Here is a 27198-nt window from a genome sequence, read left to right on the forward strand (position 1 = left end):
GGAGCCGACCAGGTAAGGAAGCCCCTGGCGGGTGTCCACGGGGGCTCTGCGGGCATGAAGATCTCCTCAGGCTTCCCCTCGCGGCCCCGCTTGGCCTTCGGGAGAGAAAAGGACTGGCAAAGCCGCCCCGAGGCCCACGGCGGGCGGGCAAGCGGGCCAGAGGAGGGGCAGCAGGACGAGCGTCAAGCTCCAGGAGCGGCGGCGGCGCGGCGGGGGGCGGCAGCCCGGGCGGAAGATCGGCCGCGCAGGCAGGGGGCGGGGCGGGGCGAGGGCGCGCGGGGCGGGGCGAGGGCGCGCGGGGCGGGGCGAGGGCGCGCGGGGCGGGGCGAGGGCGCGCGGGGCGGGGCGAGGGCGCGCGGGGCGGGGCGAGGGCGCGCGGGGCGGGGCGAGGGCGCGCGCCGCTGTTAGCCGCGGGCGGCTAGCTAGCACCTGCCCGCCCGGCCCGCCGCCTGCAGCGCCCGGTGTCCTCGCCGCGCAAGTTGCGGGTCCCGTGGGGCCTGGGCTGCGGGCCCGCGGGCCCCGGGGATGGCGTCGGAGCCGCGCTAACTCCGGTACGGAGGGCCCCCGGCGAGGGCTGGACCGAGAGGGAGAGAGGGGGCCTCGGCGCGCGGGGCCGCTGCCACCTGCTGCAGCGTCGGCCGGAGCCGGGAGGCGGCCTGAGGCGGGTCAGGGCGGGTCTCCCGGTTTCAGGTCCAGCCTGGGCGCCCCCTCGCCGCGCGAGTGCTGCTTCCTCTCGCGCCGGGGAAGCGCGTGGGGCCCGGGGAACATCGCGGGGCCCGGGCTGCTCTCGGCTCGTCCGTTCCTGGGTGAGACGCGCGCCCTTGACACCCTCCTTTTCCGGAACTTGAAGAAAAGTTTTCCCCCTCAGACGCGCCGGGCTCCCCCGCCGGGAGAGGAGCCGGCTTGGCGCTCGGAGCCGCGCACCCGACCCCGGGACCCCCTCCACCTCGGGCCCCGGACCCCCGGGACCCTTGCCACCTCGGATTCCCTGACCCACGGGAGCCCCCTCCACCTCGAAGCTTCCCAGTCCCTGGGACCCCCTCCACCTCGGAGCCCCAGACCTCTCTGAGATCCCCCTGCACGTCGGGTTCCAGACCCCCTTGCTTCTCATATCGTCCTTTGGCTATAGACACTCCCCACCTCGGACCCCCTAGTCTCCAGGCCATGTACTCCTTTTTGCTTCAGAGACCCCAGTTCCTGGGCTACAGCCCCCCCTCCGCCTCGGAGAGCCTGAGACCCTGAGACCCAGAGACCCAGGCCTGAGGAGCCTTCGCACTGGGAGGGCTGAGAGGCAGGAGGCTGGGGTGGGGGCAGGGAGCTGCGGGGAGGAAGGAATGGGAGGGTAGCTCCACGCTGTGGGGTGAGGCCAGGAGGAAGGCTCCTCGGGAAGCTGCAGGACTGGCCGGCAGACTCCAGACCCCAGGCTCGGGTAGTGAGCATTTTAGTGGTCGGATCCTTGCGTGGCCGTGGGAAACCATTTCTGTTTTAAATTGCACAGGCACCGTTTGCTCCACCGTGGAAGTGGAAGCTTTGCTTTGGAAAGTTCTATGTGCAGGAGGCTGTTTGTTTACTGAGGCTAGCTGAGGAGGGTGGTGTCTTGGGTCCCGTGTCTGCAGAATGTTGGCACTTCACTGTTATCTTGGCTGCCTTTATGGAGGGTGGGTTGCTGCTGGGCACTGCTCAGTGTGAGTGCTGGCCACTGCTAGGTGCTTTGCATGGACCAGGCCAGACCTTACAACAGTCACTTCCTCTTGCTCAGTTTATCTGACCAGTACCAACCCATGTCTCAGTTTGGGTATGACTTCTTCCCAACTTTTTCTTAGACCCCTCCCACCTTGGTTGTTCCCCCTCCTCCTCTCCCCACAGCAAAGGCTGTCTTACTACTGTCTTGGTTGTGATGTTTGACCCCTTGAAGTTGTGGGCTCCACCTGAGTCCCAGCCCTAATGAGAATCTAGCATGTGCTTGGGGTTCAGGGTTATTGATTGAATGCACTTTGGGAGACATTAAGGGAGGTAAAGTAAGTGGTCTAGGGTCACCCAGTTGGAGAGAGGCGAGGATGAGTGTCACTGGGCCAGGCTCTGCTCATCCTAGTGTCCTTCATGGTCCCAGCAGGTTCTGGCGGGTCACTTCTCAGCACTTTCTTGCTCCATGTCAGTGAAACTTGAGTTTTTACAATTTGCCCCCCCCCGCCCTCCACCCTTCCACTTCTCCATCTCTCCATCCCACTGTCCCTCCCCTTTGTCCAGCAAGTGAATTCCTGTCCTTCATGCCTCCGCTTTCCCCTTGCCTGTGCTCTGTTGAAGGCTTCTCTAGTGGGAGGACACAGCTTATCAGAGCAAGTTGTTCCAGAATCTCTCCCCTGTTGGTCAGAGCTGCTGACCGTCACGTCCCCAGCCTGAGCACAGAGGATGCCTACCCAGCACGTCGTGGGTGCTTGTGGAGCTTTGAGAGCTTGGTGAAGATTCATCATCAGAATAGACATTTATACATATGTATAACGTGTAAAAGAGGATTTTAGGAAAATGAGTATGTGTTGTCTGTTAACATGTGTTTAAGTTTCTAGGGCCTGGGCTGTTTAGAATTCTAGACTGTGAGGTTGGCAGGACCTCGGGTAGATCAGCCGGGCCAGTCACCTCATTCTACAGATGGGGCAGCTGAGGCCCAGCACTCACCAGTGCCACATAGCAAGTGTGAGGAGAGACACTGGTGACAGGAAGAAGCCGTACAGTGCGGCTGTGCGCACGTACACCTGCATGTCTGGGCTTGCTCATGCAAATGAGCTGCTAAAATAGTGGGCCTGAGCTGGCTGGCCCTGTCGGGTGCCCAGGGAAGAGTGACACCAGCCAGCATCTTCTGAAGCAGGATTCTAAAGACTTTATGTGGATTTCTTCCCCTCGTCTTGTCAACTGCCTGATGAGACATGGTCTGTAATTGTCCCCATTTTACTAGATGGAAATTGAGGCACAGAGAAGTTAGGAAGCGAGTCCACGGTCGCAGAACTGGGAAGTGCAGGAGCCAGGATTTGACCCCAGGCAGTCTTCCTCCATAACCTGCGTTATTTTTTCCCCTTCTGTCTCTTTATTTTTAAAAATTTTCTATTGAAGTCTAACATACATACAGAGAAGTCTAAATATTGGTGTGTTCAGCTCATTGATTATCACAAAGTTGAGGGTCATGTTCTTAAGTACTCCAGCAAGCCATGTATGGGCTTTGATGTCAGACCTGGTCTGAATACCATTTCTCTTGCTGTGTGACCTTGGGTGAGTTACTCAGCTTCTCTGAATCTCACAGTTTCCTCAGTGTACTTGGCAGGCTTGTGGTGATTAGCGCCTGTGATCGCACCTGGTGTGTTCGGTGTATGGTAAATGTTCAGTAGGTTGTTTATCTTATTAATAATTAAGATTATAAATTATGTTTGCTCTGTTAAGTGGTCTGAATATCTTCCTAACTTGTCAGTTGCCTCTCAATCACGTTGCAGGTACTTACGGTGATTAGTTTTGGTAAATCACTCCATGTAGCTGACACATTTGGGGGAGTGGGGGAACCTCCCTGTGCACTGAGAATTCTTAATGTAAAGTGTCCCACCTGTGCATTTTAAACATAACCACCTTTGGACAATGTAAGTGAAATATCTGTTTCTTAGCATTGGGAAGGAGCCTTTGGGGACCCTCCACAGTTTAACCCCAATTTCGGCCTGGTTTGCTGATGGACTGAAGCTTATTAAACAACATTGTGTTGCGTTCTAGGTGCCTCAAAGTTGCTGTTCACCCTCCAGAGAAATATACTGAGCTTCCAGAAAAAATTTCAGTATTATTTTTATCCTAAAGAATAACTCATTTAAAAACCAAACTACTTTTATAGTTGATTTTTCCATTTTACATAATGTGAATTAATCCATTATTTTAGGCCTCTTGTGCAGCAGTGGAAAGAGTAAGCACCTTAGAGTCAGATCCAGGTCAGCCCAGCAGGACCACTTCATTATACATTCCATTTGTGCCTGGTCTTCTTGTCCGTGAGGTGCTGATGACGGTGTCCCCAGCTCTTGGGCTGCTGTGGAGGTTACATAGGTGGTGGGCGTGAACACCGAGCACAGTGCCCGACATGTTGTAACGCACACTTGGTGGGCAGGGGCGGCAGCTCGTGCTTATTGTTCCTGCCGAGGCACCTGAGACCCAGAACGTCCTGTGCCTTTCTCCCCAGGGTCCTTTCTGCCTAAGCCAGGACTTGAATTTAAAAGAGGAGACTCACAGTGCTTGGTGCTTGTGGAGCCTCTACAGAACAGGCCGAGTCACATGGGAGATGTCACATAGGCCAGTGGGCTCTCCTTGGTGTCAGGTCCATGGTCGAGATGAAGGCCTGGGGGAGCCACCACTCCTGTGGGGAGCCTGGCAGTCCCACTAGACTCCTCTCCAGGAAACATGAAAGGCCTGTGAGAGGCCGTCTGGAGAGTGATGTAGGTGTCGCAGAGAGAAGACTCAGGTCGGGCCCTCCCTGCAGAACCCTGGGCAGCTCCCTGCATCTGGCTCAGCACTGTGTATTTGCCGTCCGTGAAGTGATGGAGTGCAGTCTGTTCCTCCACGGGAGGGGTGAGGATTTGAGGAGGTGTTTGATGTCTGCATTGGGACTGTGTAAGTAGCAGAGCTTACCAAGGGCCTTGGGGTCACAGACTTGGGCTCAGGCCTCAGCTGCTGCCACATTAAAGTGCAGACCTGGGTCAGCTGTGTGCCTCAGTTTCCTCCTCTGTGTGGGGGGGATAATACCTGGCAGAAAGGGCTGCAGAACAGAATGGCACGTTAAGAGCTTAGAGCAGTGCCTGGCCCTCATGAAGTTGTAGTTCTGTGGTGATGCTCTGGTGTTGTCAGGTGTTGCAGACCTAATTCCTGCTCTCTGTGACACACGTGCCCTCATGCCATGGCTGAAAGAAGGGAGCCGACTGTGTGACTTGAGCGACAAGGTGCGGAAATCTGGCAGAGCTTGGTTGATGGGAGGCTTGGCAGATAAGATGAGTGCACCCTCCTTGGAGGATCTGAGGGTGCAGCACTGTCTGTCTCCCGTGCTAATGGGGGTGCAAGGAGGCCACTCTCCTCCGCAGTATCCAGAGAGGAGCAGAGACAAGGGAGTCTGAGTGTAGCACACGTCCCGTGGACAGGAAGGAGCCACGGAGGATGAGTGCCAGAGGATGTCTGCATGGATGGGCAGCGTTATGTCTCCCTGAAGCCACCAGGGAGTGGATATTTTCCCCCAGGGACATAACCAAGTCATTCAGTTTTGGTTTCATAAACTGTTCCTTTTACTTATGAAGCCTTAGTCAAGACCTAGTTCCATTACTTTTTAAGGAGGAGAGAATTCAACTGTTGCTTCAACATGGGCTTGTTTTCCAAAGCCTCATTCAGAGTCACTGGCAGAGCTGCTGTCCACTTTCTGACTCATATTAAGCTAAAGAAGGGGCCCCTATGGAGTGTTCCAATCTCTTGGGACACTTTCCCTCTTTGCTTCCATCAGGACTCAGTTTCATGACAGGTCAGTAAAAACAGGTCCGATGGTCTTGTTGCCTGGAGTGAGCAGTTCTCCTCGTATCCGTGCTGGACATCCTGTGTCTCTCGTCGAGGCTGGGATGGCTGCTCATCCTCAGACTTGTATCTGGTGTGGGCCCTGCCTGGGCACCGCCGAGAGCTGAGGGTGTGCCGCCGTGGCCACTGCCCGGGAGTTGTATGAGACTGGGAAACAACTGCAGAGGGAAATTCATTTTGCTTTCCTGAGCTGTCGGGTTCTGACTATGTTCCCTGTTGTCTGGACTCGCAGCTGACACAGCGCACAGGACGGTCATCGCTTACTTGCTGGGTCTGCTGTCGGTAGCTCTTCTGTGACCTCCGCTGCCTTGCCTTGTTCTTGAAACACAACCCAGCTCTCGACAGGTGTTTCTTGGGTGGACTGTCCTGAAACCTGTCCACTTAGAATGTAGTTATTAGTAATAATTAAGTCAGCAAGGAGACTTTTGAGTCCTTAACCACATCAGGCAGTAGTATCCAGAAACCATTAGCATGTGACCTCCTGAAGCTTAGAAGCCAGGGGAGAGAGACATGGGAACTGCTGTACATGCAGTTGTTGTAGGTGAGGTGTGGCCACGAAGAGCCTAGGAGGAAGGAGGACCTGCAGCTTCCTGAAAGAATCAGGGAAGGCTTCTCAGTGGAGGTGGCCTTGTAAGGGTGCTGTGTCTCTGTGGCGCATGCGGGTGGACCCCCAGGGGCGCTGATGGCCGGGCAGGGAAGAGTACCTGAGGCAGTGCCACAGTACGTCTGGGTGTTGAGAGGGGTGAGGGTGACATTAAGCAGCTGGTGAGGCTCGTAGGCTGAGCAGGAAGGCCCTGTGCCAGCCTGGGGAATTTAGACTTACCGTGTCTTTAGAAAACGTGTGACTTGGAGGCAGGCCATCTGCAGCTGGCCTCTCGGCTGGCCTCCAAAGTCCACCCTGCAGCCTCTCTCGGAAGCATGCCCTTTGTGTGTGCAGCCCCCCTACTGCAGGGCCCATCGGAAGGCAGGTGCTCTGGAGTGCAGCTTCTGGTTTTATGGCAATGGTGGCAGCAGGTGGAAGGGTTTGAGGACAGATGGCCTTGGCCCCTGCAGAGTTTGGTTTTAGAGTATGTTGCATGTGGAAGTAGTTTTTTCCTTTTAGGTTTATTTGTCCAAAGGCTGACATTCTGTTCCTGAGGCATAAGGAACTTAAACTGGACTTGGAACCATCAGAGGCCTCAGAGGCCCCTCAGTTTCCCCTAGCAGAGTCCCTCGGGCTGCCCTCCATGGCCCCCAAGGCAGAGGAAAGGGGAAGGACCAGGCCACCGCCAGGCGGCTTTGCACTCTGTGTAAACTTGTTTCTCTCTTCCCTCTGCTTCCATCTTGGCAGCTCAGAGGAGAAGGGCTCCTTGGGTTCACTGAACTCACTTGTTACGTGTTCCTGTCTATTCTAGTGTCAAAATTTCAGTTTAAATTCTTTTTCAGGTATTCCAGCTCTTTATGTGGCTAAAGTAGAGGAAATTCACATTTATTGGGCACCTACTGTATGTCAGGTGCCAGTGTGCCAGTGTGTCACCAAACCTTCTCATTTAATTTATCATCAGACAAGCCTGTGAGTTACATGGTATTGTCTCGTTTTACCGCCGGGGAGGCGGGAAGTTGAGGCTCAGAGGCACCTCCCTGGCTGGTGAGGGGCAGAGCAGCGTCTCAGCTGGGCCTCTCCGGCTCCTAGCTCTGCTCGCCGGGAGGATTTCTTCTTGTGTTTATGGCTTTTTGCCAGTTTGACCTGTTGGAGTGTTGATGGTGTTTTGATAATTCTAATTACCTTTGACGTTGCCAAAGATGAGCTTTTAACTATGTGCCAAAGATGTTTCTTACTGTATTTTCTTTTTAATTAAAAAATGTAGAACTTTTAAATTTGTGTACTGATTTGTCTTCATGTGCCTCCTGTTGTGAAGTCTGTTGTTTCACAGAGTGGTTCCTGGAGCAGGGTTCCAGAGGTAGTTTGCTGTGGCCTTGCCTGGGAGGAGGTCCTGGCTGGGGACTCAGGGTGAGGGCTCCAGCCTAGGAAATTCAGGGCAGTGTGAACTGCAGAGCATCTAAAACACGTTCTCGTGTGGTGAGATGATGCCGGATCCTCTTGGATTATGAGCTGGGTTTTGCTCTGTAGCTCAGAGAAGCGTTCTACTTTGTGCAGCACTTCTATAGTCTCATTTTTGTATTAAGCTCTAATTTTGTTGGTATTTTTGTTTTGGTGTAGTGCAGTGTGGTTCTGCCTTCTAAGAAAAATTGATAACCAATTAGCAAGACACCATGATTAAATAATCCTTCCTTACTCAGTGGGTCACATCTCAGGTTTTTATATATAGTTCAGTCTATTTCTGAATTCTGCATTTGAATTCATTCCTTCTTATTTCTATTTTTGCTCCAGTGCTGCACTGTCTGCCTTGTTCCTTTAGTTTCTGGGAGGGAGGGAGATGATTGCTCCCCCCGTTTCTGCTTTTAATGAATTTGCTTTTGCTGTGTTGACATTGAGAGGCAGGTCAGGCTTCCGGAAGGGGAGCGAGAAGCTCACTGCAAAAGCTAAACTAACACCCCAAAGGCAGTGGTTATCAGGGTTATTGCCAGGCTTCAAACCTTCACCTCCTTGCTGTTTAATGATAACAGCTCCCAGCAGGGTGCCTGCTGGGGTGGGGGTAATGCTGGCGGGGGGGCTCCTGCATGCTTTTCCCATGGTACCTTATTTAATTCTCCCAGGGCAGTCTAGTGGAGCTGGGGTTGGGACCCAGAGATGTCTGAGTCCAAAGTTCCATTCTTTACGTTTTTCTAATCCATGGATCAAATTTAAATGCACCCCCGGATTTCTGTAGTTTTTGACATTTTTAAGGACAGTAGAAGGTAACATAACTTATGTCAGGGTTCTTAGTCCACTGGGGACCTGGCTGCCCAAGCTGGTGCACCTCCCATCCCCTCATCGCCACCCCAGTCTTGGGCCAGAGAACTGTAGGCAGGGCATATGTGTCGCTGGCAGCTCTGACTCAGCTTGCTTAGGTGTTTACTGCAGGTTCATGGTCTTTATTTTTTCCTTTGTTGTTTTTTGTCTGTACTGAGCCAGCCTTCTGATCTGGGTTTTTATAACCCCAGACTTAGCCATTCATCTGCTGGGTATGGCTTGTTTTGGGGTCAGTCATTTAGATCCAGCTCTGCTGCTAAGTAGCAGTATGATCTTGGATCTGTTTCCTAACCTCTCTGAACCTCACTTTCTTCCATGGTAAAAGGGATGATGTGCCCTGCCCTGCAGACCTGAGTAAGGTGACTAAAGCATCGTGGAGAGCCATGGCTAACTTGGATGTGTTTGGGGTAATCTCACTGCACAAGGTGTACACAGTCATCTGTCTTGATGAAGACCTTTTGACTTTTATGCTGTCTCAGAACAAGCAGAACCTTGACTTACGTTTAGGTTTTGAATTCACATACTTTTACGGGTATCCTGTTTCTCATTAAAAAACACACACACACACACAAAACAAACCCCCTCTCTCCCTCCCTGGAAGAGTCCTCATGCTCCCAGTGCTGTCCTGGGGATCACAGATGGCACTGGTGGGGTGGAGGTTATGATGATAAGGGTGATTATATATACCCATCTTAAATGTAGCCTTTGTTTGAGTTATCTTACTGTTATTTTATATCATAATATATATATTATAACTCTAGCTTCCGGTCTTGACTTAAAACTCTGGTATGTAGGACTTTTTTTTAGGATCATTCCTTTAAAAGGGGCATCGAAACATTTGGACTGTGTGTCAGAGGAGTTGCATCTTTGGCTTTTTATATCCATTGTCTTAATTTCCATTTTTGTGTTTTTTCTAGTTTCTCCTTGGACCAAGATGACTGATGGAAACCTTTCCACCTCTACAAATGGCGTAGCCTTGATGGGCATTCTGGATGGTCGACCAGGAAACCACATTCAGAACCTGCAACACTTGAATCTCAAGGCACCCAGATCCCTCTCGCTGCCTGAGTATGGGCCCAAGCTGAAACTTGGTGCTTTAGAAGATCGGCACAGCCTTAAGTCGGTGGACTCGGGCATCCCCACCCTAGAGGTTGGCAACCCAGAACCCGTGCCCTGCAGCGTGGTCCACGTGAAGAGGAAACAGTCCGAGTCGGAGATCGTCCCCGAGCGAGCCTGCCAGAGCGCATGCCCACTGCCGTCCTACGCGCCAGCAGCCCCCACCAGCGCCGAGCGGGAGCAGAGCGTGCGGAAGTCCTCCACATTTCCCAGGACGGGCTACGACTCGGTGAAGCTCTACAGCCCCACCTCCGAAACCCTGAACCGCAGTGACAATGTCTCCGTCTGCAGCGTGTCTAGTCTCGGCACAGAGCTGTCAACCACGCTGTCCATCAGCAACGAGGACATCTTGGACCTCGTGGTCACGAGCAGCTCCAGTGCCATTGTGACCCTGGAGAATGACGATGACCCACAGTTTACCGATGTCACCCTGAGCTCCATCAAGGAAACCCGTGACCTGCAGCAGCAGGACTGTGATGAAACTGAGGAGGGAAAGAAATTGAAAATATTGGGACCATTTAGTAACTTCTTTTCAAGGTAACGCCATCTTTGTCTCTCTAGAAGAGCCAGGTTATTAACTTCAGATCAGCTGCATTGTTCTTGTCTGAAATGTGTGTTTCCTCCCTGTTGAGCAGACACTGTCATACAGGTAATCATGCCTTTTCCCAGTAGCCCAGAATCCTCTGGAGTTGTGTATAGGACTGGTCTGTCAGTGATTCTGCGGCTTGATTCCTCGCTGCTAGCTGTCACCTCCGTGTCCTTGACTCACTCCACAGTCTTGTCACTTCCTGGCCTTTGACCTGCTGTGGCTGAGGGTGACCTACAAGTGGACAGTGTAACCAAATCAGCAACGTTTGTGAGGGCCCTTTACATTGATAACCTGAGCTTCTTGGGCCATGAAGAGGGACTGGTGAGGGTGACTGATCAGAGTCATAGCCCCCACGTCTTAACTCCAGCCCCTATTGGCATAACCCAGGGCTTGTCCATCAGGGCCCTTCCTGGTTGTGTCCCTTGCACCCCTGCATGGCTGTACTCTTGTGTTCACGTTCTGCCCCTGGTTCTGCTGCTGGGGTGCGTGCTGCCACTGCACTGCAGCCACACATGTTCCTGCCAGGAGCGTTTCTGTGCTCGACCCAGCTGCCCCGTGCATGTGCCTGTAGCAGAGCACGTGTTGGACATTGCGGCACTGGGTGTCCCTTTGAGATGGTGTGACATGCTGACTTGAGTCAGCCAGAGACTTCTGTGGCTGTGGGCACGCGTGTTAACTTAAGGCGGTCTCAGGTATGTCATCGGCTGGAGATGCAGATCATCTTGGATGCGTCTAAGACCAGTCCTGAGAGAAAAGATCTCCGATGTGGGCTGTGGTTTTGTGGGGCACCTGTCTCTATGATGTGCCCGTGAACAGGTACTGTGCTCCTCCCGAGGAGAATTCCTGGCCCCAGAAGCCCGTAACTCCGTGATCGCCTTCAGTGGGAGGAACCCAGGGACTGTGGGCGAGACTCACTGTCCACACTGAGTCCACAGCCCTGAAATAGTGCTGTTGCAGCTCAGGTTTGTGGGGCTGAACTGTTCCCTTTGCTCAGATCAGTGTTTTCCACTTTCCCTGTTTATGAATACCATCTGAGTGCCTGTGAAGTATGTCTCTTAGAACTCATCCCAGAACTCCAGAATCAGAATCTCAGAGGAAGGGCCTTGGAGACAGGTTTTCAGAATCACCTGGTTCTTGACAAATTTGGGAAACCCTGCTTGAAATGCGGATGCCTGGGAAACACATAGAGGAAAGAGCTTAGCTTTGGAATTCAGGAGACCTGCACTCACTACTAGCTGTGTGACCTTGAGCAAGTTACTTCACCTCTCTGAGCTACTTTTCTCATATCTAAAATAGCATGAGTAAGTGCTCAGCACATGATGCCTATTATGTTGTTGATGTACTATTTATGTCGTCTTACCTGCATTGTCCTCATTATTTGCCTTATGTCTCAGTTTCTTCCTCTGCAAAATGGGTTCATGATGAGACCCACTCATATGGTGCTCATGGGGATGAAGTGCGCTCCCTGGTGTGAAACTTGGTCCAGACCCAGGCAGAGTAGCTCTGAAGTGTCAGTTGCTTGTTGTGACGGCCATGACTTCATCCTGCTTTGTCTGCTGCCTTTGTCTTACTGTCTGTGTTGGAGCCTCTTTTCCTTTGAAAGGAAATAACGTTAATGACTGCGGATTGTTTCTTGAAAGTCTTTCTTTCTCAGCTTTGTGCCACAGAAATCAAATATCTCTTCTTTTATTTTTTGATTCTTGTCTCCTTTCCTTTGTTTTGATGGCTGTGACATTATTGTTGTGAGCCACTATTTAAGTACCTTTGTGAAGCAGGTAAAATATTAATGACAAATGAATCAAGATTTGTAATATTGTGAGCCAAGTGTAGTGAGTTTTTTGTCCTAGAGTCTTGAAGAGTTTCCATCTGTAATTCCTTTGAGAGGAAAAGGGTTCTGGGCCAGAAATGTTTGGAACCCACCAACATTTTGCAGGTGAGTGTATCTGCAGGTGAGTTACAGACGGGGCTTGGCACACAGCAGGTGCTCAGAGGACGGCGTGAGTTTTTGTTGAGGGCAGGGCTGGGGCTTGAGCTGGTCCTTTGCAGTTCCCAGCCTGGCCTTCTGCATCATCCTCTCCACTTTATCCCCTGGGCCCCACATCTCCCTCGATGCTCATGCAGTCTGTTCTCCTTGTCCGGAGTGCACTTCTAGGTTGTAGAAAGCAGTGAGGGCAGTGTTTTGGAAGCTGGTCTAGAAGAATGGGGCTCAGAGGAAGTGGTCAGGGACCTTGCAGCCTGAGGGAGCAGGCCTGTTGCTGACCCTGACTGCTTGATAAGGGTGGCCTGGGTGAGTCAGGAACAGAGGAGCCCACACTCCTCCCCCTGCACCCCGCCCCTGAAGCCCAAGCCCAGCTCCTGTTTGTGCCTTTGTTCTTTTCTTTACACGGACTGCAATAAGCACAATAAGCACCTCTGTTGCACACTCTCCTCTGAGGTTAGAGATAGTCCCTGCCCTTAAGGAGCTCACTGCCAGTGGGGGAGACAGATGAGCACTCCGGGGGTGGGGGCTCATGAGTGTCGTCATTCGTGTGTGTGTGCGCGCGCTTGTGCATGCGTGCATATCAGAGATACAGAAGTCAGGAGTGCTGGTTCAGGAGTCAGGCTGGCAGGGTTCAGAGTGAGCTGCCCTATTTAGTAGCTGTGTGGCCTTGGGCAAGTTACTTCACCTCTCTGAGCCTTAAATGGTGCATAAAAGTACTGTGTAAGGTTCAAGATCAAATAGGTAAAGTATTGACCATCTAGTACACTTTCTGGCATGGAAGGTAGTAGCTGTTAATGATTCTAACACAAATATTATCACTTCTAAAAACTATGTTTTCTAAAGCTTTCTCTAGTTCTTAACCCCATATTGTGCTTTACTTCAACTGATCCATTATTGGAAAAGATCAGGGTTTCTCCACTTTGGCTCTGTTGACATTTGGGGAAGAATGAACCTTTGTGGTGAAGCCGTCCTGTGCACTGAAATGAAGGCTGTTTAGCAGCATCCCTGGCCTCTACCCACTAGATGCCAGCAGCAGTCCCCAGTTGTGACAGCCTAAAACATCCTCAGACGCCGTCAAATGTCCCTGGAGGAGTGGGGTAGGGTGAGGTAGGAGACTTGGGCAGAATCACCCAGTTGTTGAGAACCTCTGAGCTAGCAGATTGTAAATGCTGGTATTTAGTTGTTTCTTTGAAGGAAGTTTACTAATGTAATATATATATATATAAATTAAATTATAGTTGATTTACAATATTATATTAGCTTCAATGATTTGATGTTTTATAGATTACGTTCCATTTAAAGTTACTATAAAATACTGGTTATGTTCCACTAATGTAACATATTTTGAGCAGAATCCTCATCTCATATAGAAGAGAGGGACTGTTCTAAGGGATTCTCTGAGCCCAGTGCAATGAAACAGTCTTCATCTAGAAAGCAGATATGAGAGGAATTCAGTGACACGCCAGTTTTCCGCAGGAGACAGGGCTTCAGAAGCCCAGGCTTTAAGGCTTCTAACCTGCTTTGGTCTGGAAGGTGGTAATTAGCTTTGACCACATAGATCTTCTGCGTGGCCCTCTAGTAAGTTCTCAGAAGAGCTGATCTGAGTATCCTTTGCTGAGAAGAGTGCTTGAACTGCCCTTGCAGGGTGAGAAGGAGCTTGCCAAGTGAAGGCATAGGGCAGAGGGAACAGCTCGTGGGAGGCTGTGTTTAAAGACCTGTAATGATGCGTTTTTCCGATCTGCTTCCTGACCTGGCTGAGAGCCCCCCGAGGGCACAGCGTGTGTCTGGTTCGCCCTGGCACTGAGTTGTAATTCACAGAGAGACACCGAGGAGTTGGTGGTTGAGAGCCAGAGCTACCCAGACTCAGGTTTGAACCTCAGCTCTGCTGTTTTTGACCTGTGTGACCTCAGGAAACTTCCTGAACCTCTGTGCTCCCGAGTGTATACTGGGTGACGGGGTTAACTATACTCTCATAGTTGATGTGCGGGTTAAACGTGAAGCTCTGGGCGGAGTGCATGCCCAGTGTGAGCAGGCCAGACTCGTGGCCTTACTGTCTGTTTTTGTTGGGGTTTCACATAAGAGTTCATTTTTTAAAAAGGGTTTGCCATATAAAAAAAACTTGAAACCACTGGCTTAAGAAAAAGAAATCTGTAAATGGGCACTTTGACTTGGTGTCAAAGTGCTCAACCAGAATTTTAGTTCCTAGACCGATCTAGGCTTTGGGGATTTGATCATTTGGAAGGCGGCATGAGCAGTGCTAGGGAACGCACTTGCCCCTTGCTTTCTTTTTAGGGAGGTGTGTTGGCTTACCACCAGGGCAGCTGCATCTCAGAGACGCGCGGCAGCCGGAGCCCCTGGCACAGGGAGGGACAGGCGATGTCTGGTGCTCGCCGGTGCCACTCGGCACTTTTACGTGGTCACCTTGTGTAATCTTCAGCAACCACAGGAGAGAGTGTGGTGTGTTAGATTCTGCGGGCTGGCTTGTTCATCCTTCTAGGGCACTTTCCTGTGCTGTGGAAGCTGGAGGGTTAAAATGGGCATTTCCCAGAGTTGCTGGCAGCTCAGGTTCTGGGCAGGAATTGGGTCCCCTTTATGAGCGGTCTGAGGTGGGGAACCCCCCCCGTCCCCCCGTTTTGACTGTTTCCTGCTGTTTAGTGATGTCATGGAGATGTGAGGCTTTCCTGCGGCATCGTCCCTGGGTTCATTCCCTGAATGTTTAGAAGCAGCTGTGGTGGAGGCGGTCCAGTGTGGGGGGGCTGTCGCGGTGGCTCCCTGACCCTACTGCTTTCATTCTCCGGGTCCTTAGTTCCAGTGGCAGCTCAGATGTGTTAACTCCTCTGGTCCGTCAGTTCTGTGTGGTTCTGGGAGCCATTCCTGGGGGCCCAGTTTAGAGCCGACTCCTTCAGCCCTTACAGCAGTTTTGAAGTCATCTAATTCCTTGAGTTAAATTCCTTTCTGCTTAAAATTCTTAAAGTGGTTTCTGTATTCTGCACTGAAAACTGATGGATTCAGGTAAGTACTGTAAATAATTCTCTCTTATAGGTGAGGAAACTGAGGCAAGGGGTGGTTATGTAGCTTGCAAGGAATACAAAGATGATACAGGGTTTGGGTCTCTCAACTTAGGTTTCTTTCCTGGAAAAAAGAAATAAGTTCGCACTTCAAAGGGCTGTTGAGATTAAATGAGGAGGAAATGTACATGGATGTGAAGCACCCAGCACGTGGCTGGTGTATTAATGTCTAGTTTATCTGTTTATTTTTTGCCTGACTCTAGTTTCTACTGCTTTGACCATTTTAGAATTAGCATCAGTGAACTGAGGTGTAACAGTGTAACTCTGACTTTTCTATAAAATCTACTTGACAGCATTCCTGATGACTTTGACCTGCCGTTTATCTGAGCTGCTGGGGTGTGTGTGTGTGTGTGTACGCACACGCACCTCTGTGACATCTGGAAGGAGCACTGGCCGGTGTTCTCTTGACCTACCTGTTTGCTGGCAGGTGGTCTTGGGTTTAGTGTTCTTGTTTACAAAATGAGCCGAGGGTATCCACCTTACAGAGTTGTGAGGGTGAAAGGACAGATCTGAGCAAGGTGTTGAGCTCCAAGTGCTGGGCAAGAAGACGTGAAGACGGGCAGACACAGCTGGAGGCCGCTGTGTGCACCTGTGCACTTGGAGGTTCCGTGAGGGTTAGGAGAGGGAGAGGCTTGGGCACAGCAGCAGGCCCCCTGGGGAGCCCAGCAGGAAGTACAGGGGCTGAGGCGCCAGCAGGCCTTTCATAGTGTCTTCCGTGTGCACAAGAGTGAGACAGTGTCTCTTTGGCAGAGGGATTGGCATGTGCAGAGTCGTGGGATTGGGGAAAAGTTCAGCATTTCTGGGAAAGCGCCACAGCAGGAGGTGGCCAGGATGGAAAGCAGAGGTCAGAGAGGTGATGGAGAGGTGGGTGGGCGCTCAGACCGGGCGGGACTTTTAGGACCATGTTTAGACCCAAGACTCGAAGTATATAAGAGCCAGACAGGGTAAGATAAAGGTTTGCCCGGGAGCTGGTGAACTTCCTTGATGGGAGAGGGTTAAACCTGGCTAGTTGGGGGAGCCCTGAGCTGCCTCTGAGCTGCTCCCCTTGGGAGAGGGCATAGCTCCCCTGTTCTGAGCGCACGTCTGGGCCAAGCACTTCACACATGCTCTTGAGCGGGTCACAGCTCTTCAGGTAGGAACTGTTTCCCCTGGAGGTGGGCTCAGAGAGGCTAACTGCATCCACTCCAAGTGGCAGAGCTGTGATTTGAACTTCCGCTTGTCCAACTCCAAAGTCCATGCTATTTCTACAAAAGACACCACCCTGCCCCTTGTCACGTGTATTCTGTGACCAGCAAGAGGGGGAGCTCTGGGCAGGAAGAGCAGGAGGAGAGGAGCTGAAAGCAGGTGCAGTGGAGATTCTGCCGGTCAGCGTTCCCAGAGCTCACAGCTGCTCTGCAGAAGGGTGGGCAGGGAAGGATGGGTGGAAGTCGAGCAGAGACTCCAACCCCAGGGAGGCGGGGCTGTGGGTCTTCAGTTTCCAGAGCTTGGGAGCTCCGCAGGGGCAAGAGGACGTTGTGAGCAAGCAGGTGGAGAATGCCTTTTCCTCCCCAGGAGGTAGAGTTATCCAAGCATTCTGGAGTGTGGGAGTGGGGCTGGGGCAGCTCCGAGTCCTGAGGCTTGCTGGCTCCAGGGCAGGGTAGAGGTGGCAAGGGAAGGCTGCAGCAGAGTCAAGGACAGGTGCTGCCTAGGTCTTGAGCATGAGAGAAGCACAAAAGATTTTAGCAGCCAAGCCACCTAGTTAGGGTAGTTCCTGTTAATACTAATGGAAGATCTGGGAGGTGTCTCCATTATTCAGAGAATGGCCTTTCTGTTTTATTTCACTGTTTTCGTAGGCACGTAATTACCCTGGGTCTTTTGACCCTGCTTTGAAACCCCAACCCCAAGGTTTTCAGGTCCTCCGTTGTGAATTCTTATACCAGATGGATTTTCAGCAGCTCAACCCCCTTGATTACAGAGTGACTGCACTTCCTTTCCAACCACTGATTTATGCAGCTAAGCTCTCACCAACCATTGTTTTGGCACCTGAGAGGTCGTCGGTGACTTGACTAGACATGTTTCTCTTACCCCAGGTGAGCTTCATTTTGAGGTTGTCCTTCACGTTTGGAGAGGATGCAGCAGAGTGTCCCTCTGCAGACATGGCTGATGGAGCCTCAGGGGGCCAGCTGCCTGTGTGCTGGACTCATGGGGGAGGTTGGTGGTCACTGCGCGCACTGTCTGGAGAGCCCTTCGGTCGGCGGCACAGCTGTGCTCAGAAAAAACAGCTGGGTTTGTTAAGGGTGTTGCTTCCCTGTGCTTTGCTAGGCTTTGTTTTCTTTTGGCAGCGAATTACAGCCATAATTATTTATTGAGGGCCTGCAGTGTACCAGGCATTGTGCTGGGTCTTTATTTATGTTTCTCATCACGCGGTCTTCCCGGAACTGCTTACGGAGCACATGCCAAGGCACTGTTCCAGGTGCTTGGGATTCATTTGTGGACAAAACAAAGACCCTTGTCCTCAGAGAGCTTATATTCTAGTGGAAGGAGGCAGATGATAACCACAGTTAATAAATAAATGAAGCCTATATGTTGGCAACGGTAAATGCTAAGAAAAAAATGAGAAAGTTGAAGCAGTAGGAGGGACGGGGGTGCTGGAGAAGGCAGGTTACGGAAAAGGCTGGTCAGGGGAGCCACCAGAGCAGTGCCCATCAGGTGAATGAGGAGGGGAGAGCTAAGCAAAGACTCAAAGGGGGTAAGGAAGTTCATGAAGCAGATACCTGGGAGAGGAGCGGCTCAGGCTGGGGAAGGGCACAGGCAGGCCCAGTGCATTTGAGGGACGGTGGAGAGGCCCTTGCGATGGTCGGGGTGAGCCAGGGGGAGCGGGAGAGGTGAGGTTATGGAACCAGGTCCTCTGTGGGCCTGCAGCTGCTGTGGGTGATGATGGAGGGGTCTGGACCTGGGGACTTGGGTCTGAGCAGGAGATAGAAGTTAGGAGTTGTTGGTGTCGTAAGTGGTTTGAAACCAGATGAGGTGGACAGAGAGGAGGGCCGAGGAGTGAGTGCTGAGAGGTCTGAGGAGAGGAGGAACGTCACAGAGACCGGGAGGTGGGGCTGGAGAGGTGGGGGAAACGGAGTGCCGTGTCCCCGAAGGAAGCCCGGTGAAGACGAGGTGTCAGGGAGAGGGGTGTGAGCAGCTGGGCCGAGGGTACTGATGGGTCAGGGAGGATGAGGACTGACAGGTGACTTTCGAGAAAGGACCTTGGCCAGGCACGGTGCAGGTGGAAGCATAACTGGAGTGGGTTTAAGGGGGCAGGAGGAGACAAGCTGGAAACAGGAGCTCAGACAGCTCTCTTGGTGGATTAGCTGCACAGGGGAGCGAGCAAAGGGGTGAGAGCTGGAGGGAGAAGTGGTGTGAGGTTTCTTTCTCTTTTTAAGATTGGAGAAGTCTTTCTGTTTTTGTTACTGTTTTTGTTTACTGTTAAGAACACCCTAGTAAAAGAGCATAAGTTGAACACGCCAGAGAGAGGAGAAACCTGGGCATTGTCCTCGAGCCGCCTCCTTGGGGGCGGGGCCTCGGGCTCAGGTGGAGAAGTTGGCTTCAGCTGGGTGGGATCCTTAGATGGACAGGAGGCAGAGCGGGTGTGTGGGCACAGATGCTGGAGGCTCTGTGTGGCCGTAGACGTCTGGAAGTCCTCTCTCTCTGTCAGTGCATGTGGACTACTGTATTGTTTTCAGTGCTGCATCATTTTATTCATGTGAATATAGATTTTTACCAACATATTTATTTACCTTTTAAAAGACAGACTTTATTTTTTAGAACAGTTTTAGGTTCACTGTAAAATTAAGCAGAGATCCCTATACCGCCTGCCCACATGCATGCACAGCCTCCCTGCCATCAACATCCCCCACCAGAGTGGTACCTTGTTACAGTCAACAAACCTGATTGACACGTCATTGTCACCAAAGTCCATGGTTTACAGGAGGGGTCACTCTTGGTGTTGCGGGGTATGTGGGTTTGGACAAATGTATAATGACATGTGTCCACCATTATAGTATCACACAGAGCAGTTTCACTGCCCTCAAATCCCCCGTGCTCCGCCGCTTCGTCCCTCCCTCTCCACGAACCCCTGGTGCCTGCTGATCTTCCTAATGGCTCCATAGTTTGTCTTTTCCAGAACGTCACAGAGTTGGAATCATGCAGTATTGTAGCTTTTTCAGATTGGCTTCTGTCGCTGAGTAATATGTATTTGCGGTCCCTCTGTGACTCTCCACGCCTTGCTGGCTCATCTCATTTTAGTGCTGAGTGACGTTCCCTGTCCGGATGGACCACAGTTTATTTATCCATCGCCTACTGAAGGACATCTTGGTTGCTTCCAAGCTTAGCAATTATGAATGAAGCTGCTATAAACATGTATGTGCAGTTTTTTTGTGTGGATATGAGTTTTCAGCTCCTTTGGGTAAATACCAGGGAGCCTGATTGCTGGACTGAGTGATAAAAGTATGTTTAGTTTTGTAAGAAACGTCCAAACTGCATTCCAGAGTGTCCATACCATTCTGCATTCCCACCAGCAGCGAGTGAGAGTTCTCCTGCTCCACGTCCTCACCAGCATTTGGTGTTGTCCATGGAGAGTCTCTTTCTGTTGCTTCATTTTCTTGGTGAATTAGGAAGCAAGGTCCTCAGCTGCTGGTGACAGTGGGGATGGAGCGCTGGGGTTTTAGGCACAAGAAAGAGATGAAAGGTGTGGATGCCATGGAGGCGGTGGGAGGGGAAAGGGCTGGGGAGCGGCAGGCAGTGCCTCTGCCTCTGCCTCTGCCTCTTCTGCAGTGTGTTCCCTGCGGAGCTGTAGTTTTGCTGAGTGAGTCCAGTGAAATGAGAGGCAGGCAGGGTGGTTGAGAGTACGTGTAAGAGTGTGACCTGGCCTTCAAGCTGAGGGAGGGGTAGGGGATATCCGGAGGGTGTGGGACAGTGAAACAGGAGGATCAGCAGAGACCCCGGTTGATTGGGAAACCAGAGGAGCCAGTTGGAAAGACAGAAGGCTTGCATTTGGTGGAGGTGTCCTCATTGTGCAGACAGGTAGGCTTATGGTCCCATGGCTAGTTGTCAGTGGGGCTTGGAGGGGGTCGGCCCCCCTCCACCCCAAGCCCAGCCTGTCTGATGGTAAAGCTCTACTCTGGGCAGTCGCGTTGTGCACCCTGACTCGTTCCTGCAGATGCTTAACCACTGTCTGGGGGCTGGTGCAGCCTCCACGTGGGAGCAGCCTTGGGGGCCTTCTTTGTGCCCCAGGAGCCCTTGTTCACACAGAGGGGTGGCTCCCAGAGCTCGTGTGTGTCATTGTAGCTGCCCAGTGCTGGGGGTTCGGCTACCCTTCTTCTGGTGGGCCCCATCTCCTGCTTGTTCGAGGTCTGAGAGTGCCCTCACTGCAGCTGCAGTTCCCAGAATGTCTGTCGGGGCTGGAGCCCACCTGAGGGCAGCGTGGGGTCTGCACAAGTAAAGGCCCAGGTGTGCAGTGACTTACCAGTGGCTCTCATTTCCTGGGCGGGTATGTGCTCAGCGGGAGCCGTGTGTGGGAAGGGGCTGCAGAAACCTAACCGAAGGCCCCCAGGCATCAGATGGTGACGTCTTCCTCAGCAGCAGGAAATTGCCCTGGCTCTGCCACTCACTCCCTGCACCTTACAGGTGCTGTGTTTCCATATGTCAAACAGAGAGTTGGGCCAGGTGGTCGTAATGCGATCTGGAATCATTGTCTCATCTGCTTTCAGCGCCTGCTTTCCTCCCACAGGCCTGGTGACCCCTCCTGGAGGAGGTTCCGTTTCTGCCCCTCCCTACTGCGTGCGATTTAAAGGAGAAGAATCTCAGGAGTGGGGGCTCCCTTTGCTGTCGTTCCACGGCTCCTAGCTCTTGTGGTTGCCATGGCAGCTGCCACTGTGCAGTGTCATCCCATGGGCGCCCCCAGCCTTGGTGCCCCTTGAGGGACTGTGTCTCATTGCATGCTGGCACCTAGTTAGAACTCAGTAGGTGCTTGTCAAATAGTTGAATTCAGATGCCACTCATTTCCTCAGTGAATAGCTACCTGGGACCCTCTGCTCCCTTTCTTCCAAATAAACTACCGTGTGGCGCTTATAGTCCACTGCTGCCACACGACTCCAGGAGATGGTCCATGTCAGGCTCTAAGTGCTGGGGAGAAATCAGAAGCAGGGTGCTGGGAGAGGGATGAGGGCTGGCAGAGGATTGGGGTGGGGGGTTCCATTTTAAATAGAATGGTTGGGAAGGGCCTCACTGAGCAGGTGACATTTGAGCAGAGATCCGAGCAAGATGAGGAAGAAGAATGTTCTGGCAGAAGGACAATGTTAAATACAAAGGTTCTGAGGCTGGTGAGGACTTGCCTTGTTTTTCAAATGTCTGTGTCTTGTGACCTCCACTGACCTATACCCATCTTCTCGAGAAACAGACCAGTGGGCTCCACATCTCTGGTCCCACGGCAGTTCCTCAGCCACACTAGCCATATTCCAGAGCTCAGTAGCCACTCGTGGCCAGTGCCTGCCACATGGGACAGCTTGGATTTATCCATTCCCATCATGGTGGAACGTTCTGTTGTCCAGCCCAGGGCTGGTAGAGATGGTCCAGATGACAGTCTGTAACTTTAATTTTAGCCTTTATTCTCATGTCTGAAAGCAGCACATGGTGGTTGTGAAATAATCGAATCAGTAATGAGGTGAATGAAGCCAGGGGGAGCCTGCAGAAAGAGCCTGCGGGACCCCTTGGGGAGAGGGAGGAAACAGGCCGGGTGGCCTGCTAGTAAGGCGGGCGGGGTGCGGAGGGCCGAGCCGCTTCCTCCTCTGGACTGGGGCTTTGCAGGTGTCGTGGCACTCCCGCGCTGCCCCATCTGACGCTGCCCGATCTGACGCTGCCCGCAGCTCCGGGCACACTCACTGAGACACTGAAGAGTGGAGAGGGAGGAGCTGCCCCTCTGACATGTGTTCTGGAGGTGTCTGTTGTGCCTCCAGCAGGCTCAGAGGGGATTCAGAGAGTGCAGTTGTAGAGCCAAAGATGCCAGTGCCCGTTCTGCCCTTCTAGCTGGGTGGCGGGTAAGTTGCTTTATTTTCCTGAACCTTAGTTTCCTTATCTCTGAAGTGACAATTAACGAGGCAACACGTGTAATAAAGTGCTTGGCACAGTGGTTGGCACTGCGCTCTCTCTAGAACTTATCAGGGATCTTTTTTCTGCTTCTTGCTTGAATGAATGAATGAATGAATGCTAGTAAGTGCCAACTTGCCCAGGAGATGAGCAGCAGAAAAGGGAAAACAGAGAAACAAAGGACTCCATCCGTCCTGAAGGGTGGACGCCGGTGGATTTCTTTGGCCTTTTGACTTGACTGAAAGCAGGCCGCCAGTTAGTTTTTCCACGGTCTAGCCAGCGCTGCTAAGTGTGGGTCTTAAGGGAGCAGGAAGGTATTCTGGGAAATCCCAGCTGGGTTTGATGATCTGTTGCCTTCCCATTTGTGGGTTGGGAAACTTGTCTGTATCTGAGGAAAGAAACCTTTTAAATTCAGCCACTTATTGTTGGGTGCTGACGTTGAAATTCGTGTTTGCCTCATGTGGGGAGGGCAGGGACTTTTCACTGCGGAGTGATGGAATTAGTAACATTCAGGAGGGGCCTGGAGTGAGCCAAGAAAGAGCATCTTCAGCCTGCACATCTGTTTATTTGTCCCACTTAGTAGCCAGATGGTGTTCCTGATAAACCGCACGGGCTGCACTGATTTCTCTGCGGTGGGTCTGCCCTGACTTCTGGAAGGTGAAAGTCCTTAGAAATTTCACAGCCACAAGCAAGGTGGTTTTGGGAAGTGGGGAAGAGGAGACTGTGTTTGTTCTTTGCAGGATTCATTTGGCTTCCTGAGTTTATGAAGCACGTTCTGTACAGGCACCATCTGGAGATCACACACTGCATCTTTATGGAAGTTGAAGCTGTGGTTGGCCTGGGAGGGGTGATTCAGTACGAAATGCAGGACATCTTGTGGGAGCGTAAGAGTTTGTGGGGTTCTGAGAAACCCACAGGCAAACCCATTCCCGCAAAGCAGTTCTTCAGCCACCAGCTACTTTCTGCTTATAAATTAACTTCCCTTTCCCCAGGTGGATATAAGATCTGTTCTACTTAAAAAATGTTGGTGGAATGATTCAACAATTAAAACTATCTTATTCTGTTTTCTACCTTGAATAGTATCTATTCTGAAAGTATTTGTTTGTAGGACACCGAATATTTGATACAACTAACATTAAATTCTTTTATGCCTTTTGTGTTTTCCGTAGGCACATCTTACTAGATTGCCACATCAAATCAGCTAGTTCCTGTTTATGTTGAGTGAGTTGGGTTTGTAACTGAGAGTTGTTTCAATTCCAGTTCTGCTGATTCTTTGTTGTGAGTAGTTGTGGTTTGTCTCGGGATTCCTGTAAGGCCCTGTATGTGGAACAATGATGAGTCATCCAGATTTGCCCAATTGCCACTTTGGGCCCCACAACAGTCTAGTTTTCCTGTTAATTCCCCTTTGCTTCCAGCCCGAGGCAAATCCAGGCTCTGTACAGGGTTACAGGGAGTGGTAGCTGTCTGCATCGATTTGAAAATTAGAGTTTGGAATTAAGTCCCAGTTTCCTTTAGGTTTCAGATTTGTGTGTTCAACACATTTCATACCAGGAAAGGGGTGTACAGAGGAAAGGGTTAAGATGGACTCTGCCTCCCAGTTCATGTCCTGCAGAGGTGTCGACCAAAAATAATGCGCAGTCTAAAAGTTGAGAATTACGTTTTATTTGGTGGCCTTACTGAGGACTGTAGCTCGGAAAGGCAGCCTCTCAGATAGCTCTGAGGGGCTGTTCCGAAGAGGTTAGGGAGGAGCCAGGATACATAGGAGTTTTCTGCTGGGGGAAAACACACACACACACACACACACACACACACACACACACACACACACAACCATGTAGCACAAAAGATTACTGCTAATCACAAAAAACAGACATCTTACTCAGGTTAATGATTTTAGTGCGTTTCTATGTATAGGAAGATGCAGGAGTCTGGGCTGATTGAAATTATTCCTTTGATACGTATCTTGACTACCTAGGGCCAGTCTCCTGTTTTTCTCTGTCCTGAGTCTTCTCAGGGTGCACTGTTGGGCTTGATGGCTGCAGCATTCCTTGTTTACTGAAATGGCAGCCAACGTTTTTTTGTCCACAGGTGGAAGGGAGCCTGGTATGAGGAGGAAGAAAAGGGTGAGAGGCCAGTTAGATGAGGAAAAATTATTTCCTGGCTCAACCCTTGGCCTGGCACCTGTTCAGTTACTCTAAGACATTACCCTGAAATGAACATGCTTCATTCCTTTTAGAAGTTCCTTTGACAGCAGTTGTTTTTAAAGCAGGAGAAATTGAGTGATGGTCAAAGTTTGTGGGGAGAACACATGAATATGTAACAAACTTGAAATACATATAATGGCTTAGACACAGTGGAAGTTTTTTCCCACACCCTCCCAAGTTCGTTCTTTCTTGTGACTCTGGCGATTTCATCGTGAGGACTCTGGGCCCCTCTGCATCAAGCCAGAGAGGGGAAAAAGCCTGCAGAGGCTGGACGTGGGAGGTGTTCTGGGCTAGGCACTCTTGAAACCGTACCCATCACTCCACTTGCAGTTTATCTGCTGGAACTCCATCCTGTGACCACACCTACCTGTAAGGGACGTTGGGAAATGGGACCAGTGCCCAGGATAATGAGGAACCGGGCTTGGTGAAGAGCTAGGAGCCTCAGGCAGCCTTTTTTGGGGACCATTTTTCTTGATTCCCACTTCTCCTTTCTTCCTTCTTCATGAGAACTAAGTGCCTGGAGTCGATCAGTTGAATATTCTGTCATTCTCTTGCTTAAATGGTAGTTCTCACCACCTGCAACATAAACTCCAAAACTGACATAGGAAGCATTCTGGATCCAGCCCTATCCACCTCTCGCCTCCAGCTCCCATCCTGTGCCACAGCCACAAAGACTGAGCTCGTTAGTTAGAGTCTCTGAACCTACCGTGTCTTATCTCTGCCCGTTCTGCTTCCTCTGCCTGACAAACTTCTGTTGTCCTTTAGGATTCAGCTGAAGTGACACCCCTTCTGAGAAGCCTTCTTTGATCACCCTAACCCCTTCCAGACCCCTCCTTTGAATCTCATGGTCCCTGAACTTCTTTTGAGGCAGCCCTGACACCCTCTGCAGCCTCCCTCAACAGTGAGCTTCCGGAAGACAGGAGCTACGTCTTACTCATTCTGTTTTCCTAGCCGAAGCAGGCACTTGGTAGATGCTCAATAAATAATCTTAAGTGAATGAGGGATAGACTATAAATCTAAATAAAGAGATCTGGTACACTTTTAAAATCTAAATATTTCCCTTTTCGGTTATATTATTGTTCTAGAATTTGGGAGAAGGCCCTTCCTAAAAGTTTGGTCTCCCACAGCAGGTCACCCAGTGGTGTGGGTTTCAGATGACTCACGTGGCGTCCGCACCTGTGGTGTCTGCAAAACTGGCATGTTTTTCTGAGAGGTTTTTTTTTTGATGATAAGTGTTTTTACATATGTTTTCATAAAGCTGCTCATTGTTTAAAAATATGTAGGAAAATTTTGGCTTTTTATGTTCATCATTCTATGTTTGTCCTTTTCACTTTTATACCTACTACTAGTTTTCTTTTCTTGCTGTATTGCCTTACAGATTTTCTATGAATTTTAAACATAAGAATGTGTGCTGTTTGGTATCCTGCAAACTTTTTACTTATGGAAAACTTTTTCCTACATAATTAAAAATTAATTATTCATACACTTATTAATGTCTTTGTGGCATTCCATCCAGTGAATCATTTACTTATCCAACAATAAGGAAATGGTTTTTGTTCCCGCTTTGGGGTGATAAAATTACCTGTGTTCATGTAGTGTGCAGTGTCTGCATTTCAGGTGATTTCCTGAGACAGAATCCCAGAAGTGCTTCTTGCTTCCTAACTATGGTCCTGACCCCTAGTCCACTTGGATCTGCCCTCTCCTGAGGTGATGACAGCGAGCCTCCAGGAGCCCCTGAGCTTGATGCAAGTTTACTGGCAGTGAAAAATCCAGCCTCTTGTTTTATGAATGAGGAAACTCTCAACAAGGGCTGCTGGACGGTTTGAATTGCTCACAGCTCAGGTCTCAGGTTACAGTAAACTGAAGTGTGGAAAGATTTGTCTTACCAGGTCCTGCTGTCTACACAATGCAGATACCTTTGGTTTCCTCCTCTCCTTTTCCTGGACCCTTGCTCTGGCTCGTGGGACTGACTCTGAGCCCAGCATTGCAGGTTCACACTTCCCTGCCTTTGCCTGAGATGCCCTCTCCTCTGCCCTGTGTCCCCTTGGCCAATTTCTGAACATCTTTAAGGCCCGGCACAGCTGACGCCTCTTCTGTGCACCCTTCCTTTCATCACCAAGGCAGAGGCAGCCTCCTACAGGCATGCTGCTCTCTGTTCCTGCAGCCTCAGTTTGGTCTAGCTTTGTTCTTGCTCTTACTGTGAGTCCCTCAAGGGCAGGGCCTGGGTCTTAGTCATCCTTGATCCCTGATGCCTGCTGTTCTTGATTGGCCCTGGAACATTAGCAGAATATGGCTTGGTTCTGTCCACTGGAACAGTGTGGACTCTTGTTCTGGAACCACATGTGAGAGACTGGTTTATTTCAATCCACACGGGCAGCTGCTTCGTGTCATGCTCTGGGCTAGGCATTTTCCATATGAGACCAGGGATCTGCTGGGTTCCGAGGGCATGGCCTGGATTTGCTGCAGTGGAGGGAGAGGGCACACTCAGGTGGGCTCTAAAAGCTACCTGAGTTAGGAATTGGCATATAGCCTGGATCAGTGGAAACAGGAGATTGGAAGACCCTAGGAAAGTTTACAGTGTCAGGCAGGTGTTCACAATTTGCTTTTACTTTAGTGAGTAGAATTGTTGGAATGGTTTAAAGCAAAATCTGAAAGTAATTCACTGT

General features: G+C 51.0%; 1 protein-coding gene across 5 annotated transcripts in view; it reads left to right on the forward strand.

The window, feature by feature from the left end:
• Nucleotides 1-377: 377 nt before the first annotated feature.
• The window catches only part of TBC1D14 (TBC1 domain family member 14), a 100146-nt gene continuing 73325 nt past the window's right edge, over nt 378-27198 (forward strand). For 3 of the 5 annotated variants that reach the window (XR_012501638.1, XM_074350703.1, XM_074350701.1), the window contains exons 1-2: nt 378-551; nt 9382-10117. Coding sequence is in view for 4 of the 5 variants with exons in the window: in XM_074350703.1 (XP_074206804.1) it covers nt 9399-10117 (719 nt within the window). In the remaining variant the exon portion in view is untranslated. Of the gene's footprint in view, nt 552-671; nt 807-9381; nt 10118-27198 lie in introns of those variants that run through there. The other 2 variants (XM_074350693.1, XM_074350709.1) reach the window with 2 other exon arrangements.

Source organism: Camelus bactrianus, chromosome 2, assembly GCF_048773025.1.
Source record: "Camelus bactrianus isolate YW-2024 breed Bactrian camel chromosome 2, ASM4877302v1, whole genome shotgun sequence".
Classification (NCBI taxonomy): Eukaryota; Metazoa; Chordata; class Mammalia; order Artiodactyla; family Camelidae; genus Camelus; species Camelus bactrianus.